Raw genomic sequence first — 12,047 nt, 5'->3', positions numbered from 1 at the left:
ACAGCCACACACACTCTCACAGTTTAAGTTTTTTTAATTGTATCCATTTATCAAAAAACATCCCAACCAGGAGAGATCATTGGTCATCAGCAACTCTTATTTTTAAAAACTTTTTCTCCCGCTGTACCAATTCTGTGTAATTGTGTACACCATGGAGGGGGGGGGGGCGTTAACTCTCTCCCAGAGGGACCACCCAACCTCACGCGCGGAATCCGGGCTGCTGCAGTTGGCCTCAGTGTGAATATGGGGGTGCGGGAAGAGCCAAACAGAGTGTACTCACTGCCGACCCAGTACAGCCCAGGGTAGAAAGCGCAGCCTGGGACTCGAGCCCATGCCAAGCAGAGCACTCAGGCTAACATGGCTTCAGGGGAAGGGGATCACACCCTGGAGCAGACAGAACATTCATAAAACCCACAGGAAAAAAAAATCAGAGCGAATTGCAATAGGATGGATTCCGACTGCCTCACCAGCTCTGTAATCGTGTGGTGTTCATCAAAACTAGCGTGCGGGGGAAAGGTCAGAGAGCAGCAACACCGCCCACACACGCAGTCTCACCAAGAAATCAGTGTTAGTCCTGGAGCAAATGTTGCCGAACTTGCTAAACCACTGAGGAGATAGGTGACAAACCCAGAACGAGAGGCCGAGAAATGGCAGGGAGATCATTCGAGGTTTGTTTAAAAACCCCGCTTGCTCTCTCTCTCAATGTGGGGAGGAAGCAGGAATACTTTACTTGCACAAGTGAAATTTGGCCAACAACTTTCTCTTAAAGGGGCGCGAAGAGAATTAAGTGGGACACTGATTTCGCTGGGGGGGGGGGGGGAAAGAGAAGAGAGAGAGGCAAATCGAAGTACCCACAGTCGCTTGTCTGGTGCGTATGTCGTGCTCAGCATCACATCCCCGACATTAATCTAAATCTTATGGCACCCTTCCTAACAGGCACCAGTCAGGCCACCCACGACCCGGGGGGGGGTGGGTTCAGCCTCGCTATTGGTTAGTGAATAAAAACGGAGTTGCACTTTCTCCAGGTCAAGTGGGAAATAAAAACCAGCGAGGAGGGTGAGAGAGAGAGAGTGTGCAAGCGAGGCAGGAAAAGAAATGGCAAACCACCAGCTGTGTGATCAGGACACGAGAGCCTTGCAACTGATCAGCGCGCGGCCTCGACAGGCTCAGAACTTCACAAACCCAGCGGCGCTTTAAAAAAAAAGAATCTTATGAAAACTTTGCTTTGACTCCAAGGCAGGTTTAAGTTTTCTCGCTACTTGAAGAAAACGGCAGGGGGGCGGAGAAAGAAGTGGAAGGAATGTGGCAGCTCCCAAACCCGATTAATTCTAAAGTTCACGAATGGGGACCCAGAGGTTTCGGATCCCCCAATTCTTCGCCCAGGTGCTGATTGGAACAGCTGACTACCCTACTGAAAAGAGAGAGTGCGAAAGAGAGTGTCCAGCGGACACCATTATCGGATGTACAGGGTCCAGTCAGCACCCACGTTCACAGCCGGCTTACGGATGGTCAGGACTGAGGTCTCTGCGTTGTGTTCGAAGTTCAGGCTCGATTCAGTTCCACCTGCACACAGGGGATAATAAATGTCACATTCACTTTTTACAAAAAATATCAAACCTGAAATTGTAACTAGAGTGGGGGGGTCCTTACCGGAGAGCTTGACGGTTACAGAGGAGGGTCTCCTCGCTCCCAGAACCACCACTCTCTCTATCCACGCAGCACTGTTGTACTGGCCCGCCGCATCGGCGCATCTGAAATAAAGTTCAACGCTTTTTAAGACCGAGCTCGGTACAGCGATCCTGGGCTCGTAACTGGAGCCCGTGCAGCTCTGCCGGCGCCGTCCAGAGCGTGTACCCGGGGCTCGCTTTATATTCTGGGTAAATATTTCCTGTTCATCGCTGTAATGGGATAGCAACAGAAAACGCTGGAAGCACTCAGCAGGCCAGGCAGCATCCGTGGAGAGAGAAACAGAGTTAACGTTTCAGGTCTGTGCTAGGGCAGGAGAGATTAAATGTTGCAAATGAGGAAGGCAAAATCATAAACAGCCTGAAATTGTTGAACTCAATGTTGAGTCCGAAGGCTGTAAAGGGCCTAATCGAAAGATGAGGTGCTGTTCCTCGAGTTTATGTTGAGCTTCATTGGAACAATGCAAGAGGCCGAGGTCCGAGTGGGAGTGGGGCGGTGAATTAAAATGACAGGCGACCGGGAGCTCGGGGTGACCCTTACGGACTGAACGGAGGTGTTCCGCAAAGCGGTCGCCCAATCTGCATTTGGTCTCCCCAATGTAGAGGAGACCATATCGCGAGCAGCGAATACAGCATAGTTTAATAAGTCGGAACTCTCTCCACGGATGCTGCCTGGCCTGCCAAGTGTTGCCAGCATTTTCTGTTGTTATTTCAGATTTCCAGCATCCACAGTATTTTGCTATTGTGGCAGAGTTGGGGAATGGGAAGCTTTTGGAGCCTAGTTAAAGCATCGAGCAAAAGTCTCCTCGACTCCAGCAAGACACAAGTTCGCCCGCCCTCCCACCACACCAGTCAGAGCGGGACTGATGGCGGGGTCAGCTAGCGCTGAGTGACACACGGGCTCGTGCTGTCAACTTTCACTCACCAGGAACCGGCTCAAAGCTGCCTGAAACCCGTTTCACTCCAGGTCCTTGCAGTCAGAGAAGGGGGGGGGCTCTTCCGCCCCTCTCCCCCATGCTGGCACATAACCAAACAACCATGTCTCACCCCCCCAGCCCCCGCTTCAATTCTGGGCAATAATCCACCAGACAATTACCTGCAGGTGAGGGAATTATTGGCAAAGGTAAACTTCCTGTGAATATATTCCTTTTTCTTTTCAAAGTTGAAAGTGTGGCCGTCATCGACAAACAGTTCCCCTTCAGCAGCATTCTGGAAAGAAAGGTCACAGGTCAGCGCGGGGAACAACACCGTGCCCCAGGCACGGACAGATCGAAAGTCTCCCCCCGCCCCGTCCTGAATCCACGCTGGAGGTTATTCTCCCCCACAACCCCACCCTTCCCCAAAGCTGTGCGTTCTCAGAAACTCCCCACAGATGATGTGTCAACTGTGGCTCAGTGGGTTCAAGATCCACTCCAGAGACTCGAGCCCCCGAATCCAAGCCAACACTCCCGGTGCCAGTACTGAGGGAGCACCGCACTGTCGGAGGGGCGGTACTGAGGGAGCGCCGCACTGTCGGAGGGGCAGTACTGAGGGAGCGCCGCACTGTCGGAGGGGCAGTACTGAGGGAGCGCCGCACTGTTAGAGGTGCTGTCTTTCGGATGAGACGTTAAACCCAGGCCCCGTCTGCCCCCCCAGATGGACGTAAAAGATCCCACGGCCACTATTGGAAGAAGAGCAGGGGGAGTTCTCCCCGGTGTCCTGGGGCCAATATTTATCCCTCAACCAACATTGCTTTAGATTTGGAAAGTAATACTATAAAAATAATCAGCCCTGATGACAGAAACACAAGCCGGAGGAGAACGTGCCAGTGGTACCTGTGCATTCAGTGCCACGTAGAGGGTGTAGGGATCGCTGTGCATACAGGACGATGACCTCCGCACACGTTCTTTACGAGGAACGATGGTGCCTCCACGCTGATAGACTGGAATCTGAGAGAGAGGCGAGGGGCAGAAGAAGATTTCAATAAAAGGAGAGCTGAAGCAGAGCTTTAAACGTTGGGCTCCTTGTCGAGTACGTACAGCACTGTGACTGCGAGACAAGGATTGTGTGTTGTCTTGTGTTCATTTTACGCTACTTTATATTGGACACCCAGCACCCAAGGCCGGCTTACACACAGAGTAAAGCCCCCTCTGCTGTACCCGAACTACCGGCTCCAGCCCCAACTCACAACACCCGAACTACCGGCCCCGGCCCCGACCCACAACACCCGAACGACCGGCCCCAACCCCAACCCACAACACCCGAACTACCGGCCCCGGCCCCAACTCACAACACCCGAACCACCGGCCCCGGCCCCAACTCACAACACCCGAACTACTGGCCCCGGCCCCAACTCACAACACCCGAACCACCGGCCCCAGCCCCAACTCACAACACCCGAACTACGGGCCCCGGCCCCAACTCAACACCCGAACTACGGGCCCCGGCCCCAACTCACAACACCCGAACTACGGGCCCCGGCCCCAACTCACAACACCCGAACTACTGGCCCCGGCCCCAACTCACAACACCCGAACCACCGGCCCCAACTCACAACACCCGAACTACCGGCCCCGGCCCCAACTCACAACACCCGAACTACCGGCCCCGGCCCCAACTCACAACACCCGAACTACCGGCCCCGGCCCCAACTCACAACACTGCCTCTGACATTTCAGAACTCATTGGTACGTTCCCTCTTTGGCCCACACAGTCCAGTTAAGGTGGGAGCATTTCACAAATCTTTCACTGCGCTGAAAGCACTTTAAAGCCTTTCCCCCAGCCCGTCATTCAAAACTCCATGTTTGCAAGATTGACTGTTGTATTTCTGAGTGACTTTCGATGCATTCTTCACACCAAGAACGTGAGGCACTCTGGCAGATATTAAAATAGTGCTCAACACTGCCGGTCCCAGTAAAGGGGTACGGTCCCCTCGATCCCCACACCGCCGGTCCCAGTAAAGGGGTACGGTCCCCTCGATCCCCACACCGCTGGTCCCAGTAAAGGGGTACAGTCCCCTCGATCCCCACACCGCCGGTCCCAGTAAAGGGGTGCGGTCCCCTCGATCCCCACGCCGCCGGTCCCAGTAAAGGGGTACGGTCCCCTCGATCCCCACACTGCCGGTCCCAGTAAAGGGGTACAGTCCCCTCGATCCCCACACCGCCGGTCCCAGTAAAGGGGTACGGTCCCCTCGATCCCCACACCGCCGGTCCCAGTAAAGGGGTACGGTCCCCTCGATCCCCACACCGCCTGTCCCAGTAAAGGGGTACGGTCCCCGGGATCGCCACACCGCCGGTCCCAGTAAAGGGGTACGGTCCCCTCGATCCCCACACTGCCGGTCCCAGTAAAGGGGTACGGTCCCCTCGATCCCCACACCGCCTGTCCCAGTAAAGGGGTACGGTCCCCTCGATCCCCACACCGCCGGTCCCAGTAAAGGGGTACGGTCCCCTCGATCCCCACACCGCCTGTCCCAGTAAAGGGGTACGGTCCCCTCGATCCCCACGCCGCCGGTCCCAGTAAAGGGGTACGGTCCCCTCGATCCCCACACTGCCGGTCCCAGTAAAGGGGTACGGTCCCCTCGATCCCCACACCGCCGGTCCCAGTAAAGGGGTACGGTCCCCTCGATCCCCACACCGCCGGTCCCAGTAAAGGGGTACGGTCCCCTCGATCCCCACACCGCCGGTCCCAGTAAAGGGGTGCTGTCCCCTCGATCCCCACACTGCCGGTCCCAGTAAAGGGGTACGGTCCCCTCGATCCCCACACCGCCGGTCCCAGTAAAGGGGTGCTGTCCCCTCGATCCCCACGCCGCCGGTCCCAGTAAAGGGGTACGGTCCCCTCGATCCCCACACTGCCGGTCCCAGTAAAGGGGTACGGTCCCCTCGATCCCCACACCGCCTGTCCCAGAAAAGGGGTACGATCCCCACAGCGCCTGTCCCAGTAAAGGGGTACGGTCCCCTCGATCCCCACACCGCCGGTTCCAGTAAAGGGGTACGGTCCCCTCGATCCCCACACCGCCTGTCCCAGTAAAGGGGTACGGTCCCCTCGATCCCCACACTGCCTGTCCCAGTAAAGGGGTACGGTCCCCTCGATCCCCACACCGCCGGTCCCAGTAAAGGGGTACGGTCCCCTCGATCCCCACACCGCCGGTCCCAGTAAAGGGGTACGGTCCCCTCGATCCCCACACTGCCTGTCCCAGTAAAGGGGTGCGGTCCCCTCGATCCCCACACTGCCTGTCCCAGTAAAGGGGTACGGTCCCCTCGATCCCCACACCGCCTGTCCCAGTAAAGGGGTACGGTCCCCTCGATCCCCACACCGCCGGTCCCAGTAAAGGGGTACGGTCCCCTCGATCCCCACACTGCCTGTCCCAGTAAAGGGGTGCGGTCCCCTCGATCCCCACACTGCCTGTCCCAGTAAAGGGGTACGGTCCCCTCGATCCCCACACCGCCTGTCCCAGTAAAGGGGTACGGTCCCCTCGATCCCCACACTGCCGGTCCCAGTAAAGGGGTACGGTCCCCTCGATCCCCACACCGCCGGTCCCAGTAAAGGGGTACGGTCCCCTCGATCCCCACACCGCCTGTCCCAGTAAAGGGGTACGGTCCCCTCGATCCCCACACCGCCTGTCCCAGTAAAGGGGTACGGTCCCCTCGATCCCCACACCGCCTGTCCCAGTAAAGGGGTACGGTCCCCTCGATCCCCACACTGCCGGTCCCAGTAAAGGGGTGCGGTCCCCTTGATCCCCACACCGCCGGTCCCAGTAAAGGGGTACGGTCCCCTCGATCCCCACACTGCCGGTCCCAGTAAAGGGGTGCGGTCCCCTTGATCCCCACACCGCCGGTCCCAGTAAAGGGGTATGGTCCCCGGGATCGCCACACCGCCGGTCCCAGTAAAGGGGTACGGTCCCCTTGATCCCCACACCGCCGGTCCCAGTAAAGGGGTACGGTCCCCTCGATCCCCACACCGCCGGTCCCAGTAAAGGGGTACGGTCCCCTCGATCCCCACACTGCCGGTCCCAGTAAAGGGGTACGGTCCTCTCGATCCCCACACCGCCGGTCCCAGTAAAGGGGTACGGTCCCCGGGATCGCCAGGCTGAGCAGGCTCTAACCAAGGTCCCAGTTTGCCTTCACCCCACAACGCGAAGCGTGAAGAGACGGACAGTGTTTGCTCACCGTGCTGATGGTAACGGGAACGTACAGAAGCTGCGAGCCGGTGAACCTCTGGTGACTGCGTACATCATACCAGAACTGCCAAAGAATTACAGGAAACAGTTAGCTCATCTCCACATTGCAGAGGGAAGGGTGGGGGCGGGAACGGGGTTGGGTGCAGAACCTCACCTGCCCTTTCCCCGGCATGTAAACCTGCACTCCGCGACTGTCTTGTTCCAACACCGGCCGCACCAGCAGAGCGTTACCTAGAACGAAACAAGGCAAGTATTAAAGCATTTCCCCCCTAACCCCGGACATCGAACACACTCCGCCAACAGTTCACGGCCAACAGTTCACGGCTCCAAGAGGCTAAAGAATGTCACTGTTTTTGCTTCTGACGTCCAGAGGAAGATAGAAAAGAATGAACATCACTTCACAGAATCTCACGGCCCATCGTGCCTGTGCCGGCTCTTTGAACCAGCTCTCCAATCAGTCCCACTCCCCCCTGCTCTCTCCCCACAGCCCTGCACATTTCTCCTTTTCAAGTATTTAACTTACATTTAGATAGCACTTATAATTGAGGTGTTTAAGATGACTAAAAGATCTGATGGGGTCGATCGAGAGAAACCATTTCCTCTGGTGGGGGGAGTCCAGAACAAGGGGGCAGAACCTTCAAATTAGAGCCAGGCCGTTCAGGGGTGATGTCAGGAAGCACTTCTTCACACAAAGGGGGGCGGAAATCTGGAACTCTCTCCCCCAAAAAGCTGTCGAGGCCGGGGGTCAATTGAAATTTCAAGTCTGAGATGGATAGATTTTTGTTGGGCGAGGGTATTCAGGGTTACAGAACCAAAGCGGGTAGATGGAGTTAAGATACAGATCAGCCATGATCTCATTGAATGGTGGAACAGGCTCGAGGGGCTGAATGGCCTCCTGTTCCTGTGTAACAGGCTCGAGGGGCTGAATGGCCCCCTCCTGTTCCTGTGTAACAGGCACGAAGGGCTGAATGGCCGCCTCCTGTTCCTGTGTAACAGGCTCGAGGGGCTGAATGGCCTCCTCCTGTTCCTGTGTAACAGGCTCGAGGGGCTGAATGGCCGCCTCCTGTTCCTGTGTAACAGGCTCGAGGGGCTGAATGGCCTCCTCCTGTTCCTGTGTAACAGGCTCGAGGGGCTGAATGGCCGCCTCCTGTTCCTGTGTAACAGGCTCGAGGGGCTGAATGGCCTCCTCCTGTTCCTGTGTAACAGGCTCGACGGGCTGAATGGCCTGCTCCTGTTTCTGTGTAACAGGCTCGAGGGGCTGAATGGCCTCCTCCTGTTCCTGTGTAACAGGCTCGACGGGCTGAATGGCCTGCTCCTGTTTCTGTGTAACAGGCTCGAGGGGCTGAATGGCCTCCTCCTGTTCCTGTCTAACAGGCTCGAGGGGCTGAATGGCCTCCTCCTGTTCCTGTGTAACAGGCACGAAGGGCTGAATGGCCGCCTCCTGTTCCTGTGTAACAGGCTCGAGGGGCTGAATGGCCTCCTCCTGTTCCTGTGTAACAGGCTCGACGGGCTGAATGGCCTGCTCCTGTTTCTGTGTAACAGGCTCGAGGGGCTGAATGGCCTCCTCCTGTTCCTGTCTAACAGGCTCGAGGGGCTGAACGGCCTCCTCCTGTTCCTGTGTAACAGGCTCGAGGGGCTGAACGGCCTCCTCCTGTTCCTGTGTAACAGGCTCGAGGGGCTGAATGGCCTCCTCCTGTTCCTGTGTAACAGGCTCGACGGGCTGAATGGCCTCCTCCTGTTCAACAGGCTCGAGGGGCTGAATAGCCAACTCCTGTTCCTGTGTAACGGGCTCGAGGGGCTGAATGGCCTCCTCCTGTTCCACTGTAACAGGCTCGAGGGGCTGAACGGCCTCCTCCTGTTCCTGTCGAACAGGCTCGAGGGGCTGAATGGCCTCCTCCTGTTCCTGTCTAACAGGCTCGAGGAGCTGAACGGCCTCCTCCTGTTCCTGTATAACAGGCTCGAGGGGCTGAACGGCCTCCTCCTGTTCCTGTGTAACAGGCTCGAGGGGCTGAACGGCCTCCTCCTGTTCCTGTGTAACGGGCTCGAGGGGCTGAATGGCCTCCTCCTGTTCCTGTGTAACAGGCTCGAGGGGCTGAACGGCCTCCTCCTGTTCCTGTGTAACAGGCTCGAGGGGCTGAACGGCCTCCTCCTGTTCCTGTGTAACGGGCTCGAGGGGCTGAATGGCCTCCTCCTGTTCCTAAAATGGGCAGGGGGAAGAAAAGGAGGGAGGTGAAAGAGAGACAGATTGGAGGTGCCACTTACCGAGCATGTACTGCTCATCGAGGCTAAATGTATCGACATCTTCAGGGAATTCCACCCACATCGGTCTGGGGCATAAAGAATAATTCAGTCAGTTATACGTTGTACCTTTCTTGTAGACTCTCTGCTCGGATACAGCTTCCCATTCCCAAGAACTCACTTTTTTCTAGCCCATGTGAAGGATTAAAGAAAAACTCCCATTTCTCCCACGCCTTTCACCACCTCAGGACGTCCCAAAGCACTTTACAGCCAATGAAGTACTTTTTTTGAAGTGTGGTCACTGTTGTAATGTGGGAAACGCGGCAGAGAATTCGCGCACAGCAAGCTCCCACAAACAGCAATGTGATAATGACCAGATCATCTGTTTTAGTGATATTGGTCGAGGGATAAATATTGGCCCCAGGACACCGGGGAGAACTTCCCCTGCTCTTCTTCCAATAGTGGCCATGGGATCTTTTACATCCACCTGAGGGGGCAGACGGGGCCTCGGTTTAACGTCTCATCCGAAAGACGGCACCTCCGACAGTGCGGCGCTCCCTCAGTACTGCCCCTCCGACAGTGTGGTGCTCCCTCAGTACTGCCCCTCCGACGGTGCGGCGCTCCCTCAGTACTGCCCCTCCGACAGTGCGGCGCTCCCTCAGTACTGCGCTCCCTCAGTACTGCCCCTCCGACAGTGCGGCGCTCCCTCAGCACTGCCCCTCCGACAGTGCGTCGCTCCCTCAGTGCAGCCCTCGCTCAGTATTGTCCCTCCGACAGTGCAGCGCTCCCTCAGTACTGCCCCTCCAACAGTGCGGCGCTCCCTCAGTACTGCCCCTTCGACAGTGCGCGCTCCCTCAGTACTGCCCCTCCGACAGTGCAGCACTCCCTCAGTACTGCCCCTCCGACAGTGCGGCGCTCCCTCAGTACTGCCCCTCCGACAGTGCGGCGCTCCCTCAGTACTGTCCCTCCGACAGTGCGGCGCTCCCTCAGTACTGCCCCTCCGACAGTGCAGCACTCCCTCAGTACTGCCCCTCCGACAGTGCAGCACTCCCTCAGTACTGCCCCTCCGACAGTGCGGCGCTCCCTCAGTACTGCCCCTCCGACAGTGCGGCGCTCCGTCAGTACTGTCCCTCCGACAGTGCGGCGCTCCCTCAGTACTGCCCCTCCGACAGTGCGGCGCTCCGTCAGTACTGCCCCTCCGACAGTGCGGCGCTCCCTCAGTACTGCACTGGGAGCGTCGGCCTGGATTATTGAACTCGAGTCTCTGGAGTGGGAATGAGGTTTAATTTTTTTTTCCTGAATGGCTATTTAAGTAAAACCCATTCTATCCTGGCATTCGACAGCAGAGTGGCACATGTACCCTGGCAGTGAAACACACTGCGGTGTACCAAAAGCCAGGGGTGGCACTGTGCCCTTCCCCGTCACCAAGTGTCTGCTTACTGTCCTGCTACTTTGACATGAAGCCATATCGAGAAGAGAGCCTCAGTCGGTCTCTCCAGTCTGCTGGAGCCCTGGGGCGGCAGCAGCGTTGATGGGTCAACACCCACACAGCCCAGAGGGGGAGGGGAGCACCAGCAAATAAAAGTTAATTACACGGGACGTCAGTAGAAACTCGGGTAGACGCTAGAACGGAGAGAATCCCCAACCGAACACAAGTGCACGCTCTCGACACCACCCGAATGGCACAAACTCACCATCCGAAGCAGCCCGTGCGTGTGAACCCACCGACCCTGACTACAGCGAGGGGCTGAGTGACGTCATGTTACCTTAACTCACCATCCGAAGCAGCCTGTGCATGTGAACCCACCGACCCTGACTACAGCGAGGGGCTGAGTGACGTCATGTTACCTTAACTCACCATCCGAAGCAGCCTGTGCATGTGAACCCACCGACCCTGACTACAGCGAGGGGCTGAGTGACGTCATGTTACCTTAACTCACCATCCGAAGCAGCCTGTGCGTGTGAACCCACCGACCCTGACTACAGCGAGGGGCTGAGTGACGTCATGTTACCTTATGACGGGCTCGCCTGTCCTGTAGGCCCGGTAGAAGAACGTGTACCAGAAGGGCAGCAGAGTGTAGCGTTCCCGAATGGCCACGCGGATCAGCTGCTTGTTCTCCTCACCGAAGAGCCAGGGCTCCCGTCTCGGGGTGTCCAGGTGAGCGTGGGCTCTGAAGAACGGCTGGTAGGCGCCGGCCTGGTACCAGCGCACCAGCAGCTCGGGGCTGGGGTGCTTGAAGAAGCCACCGATGTCCGCTGAAAAGTAGTGGGGACACGTTCAGGGCAAGTTCCCCAAAGGAAGGAGGTTCTGCACCCTCCCCACCCTGACCCTCGCAGAGACAAGTATTACATCGAGCGTACCGCACAGAAACAGGCCATTCGGCCCATCTGCTCCGTGCCGGTGTTTCTGCTCCACACCAGCCTCCTCCCACCCTCTTCATCTCACCCTATCACCATCTCCTTCTATTCCTTTCTCCCTCATGTGTTTATCCAGCCTCTGCTTAAATGCATCTCTGCTATTCACCTCAACCACTCCCTGTGGTAGCGAGTTCCACATTCTCCCCACTCTCTGGGTAAAGAAGTTTCTCCTGAATTCCCGATTGGATTTATTAGTGACGATCTTATATTGATGGCCCCTAGTTCTGGTCTCCCCCCACAAGTGGAAACATCTTCTCTACGTCTACCCTATCGAACCCCTTCATAATATAAAAGACCTCGATCAGGTCACCCTCAGCCTGTTCAGTCTTTCCTGATACAGAAATCTCTGTTAACCGGCAAAATTCAGGAGTAGGTTCAGGTAAGTTTTACTATATATTAGTGGCCGTGTAACCGGGGTTCCTGGATCTGTGGCCGTGTAACCGGGACTCCTGCACAAGTGCCGTGTAACCGGGGTTCCTGGATCTGTGGCCGTGTAACCGGGACTCCTGCACAAGTGCCGTGTAACCGGGGTTCCTGGATCTGTGGCCGTG

General features: G+C 57.0%; 1 protein-coding gene across 2 annotated transcripts in view; it reads right to left on the bottom strand.

The window, feature by feature from the left end:
* Positions 1-16: 16 nt before the first annotated feature.
* Positions 17-12,047, bottom strand: part of LOC147093014 (neutral alpha-glucosidase AB-like) — an 83,234-nt gene continuing 71,203 nt past the window's right edge. For both annotated transcript variants that reach the window (XM_085976347.1, XM_085976348.1), the window contains 8 exons: positions 11,091-11,334; positions 9,103-9,167; positions 6,995-7,071; positions 6,830-6,904; positions 3,500-3,613; positions 2,782-2,894; positions 1,651-1,751; positions 17-1,563 (listed from right to left, as the gene is read on the bottom strand). In XM_085976347.1, coding sequence (XP_085832473.1) covers positions 1,454-1,563; positions 1,651-1,751; positions 2,782-2,894; positions 3,500-3,613; positions 6,830-6,904; positions 6,995-7,071; positions 9,103-9,167; positions 11,091-11,334 — 899 coding nt within the window. In that variant the 3' untranslated portion in view covers positions 17-1,453. The remainder of the gene's footprint in view (positions 1,564-1,650; positions 1,752-2,781; positions 2,895-3,499; positions 3,614-6,829; positions 6,905-6,994; positions 7,072-9,102; positions 9,168-11,090; positions 11,335-12,047) is intronic.

The sequence above is a fragment of the Somniosus microcephalus genome, unplaced genomic scaffold (assembly GCF_052327205.1).
Source record: "Somniosus microcephalus isolate GS21.2 unplaced genomic scaffold, FLI_Smic_1.0 unresolved_chr2, whole genome shotgun sequence".
NCBI classification, from domain to species: Eukaryota; Metazoa; Chordata; class Chondrichthyes; order Squaliformes; family Somniosidae; genus Somniosus; species Somniosus microcephalus.
This window is presented reverse-complemented; position numbering and strand designations above follow the sequence as displayed.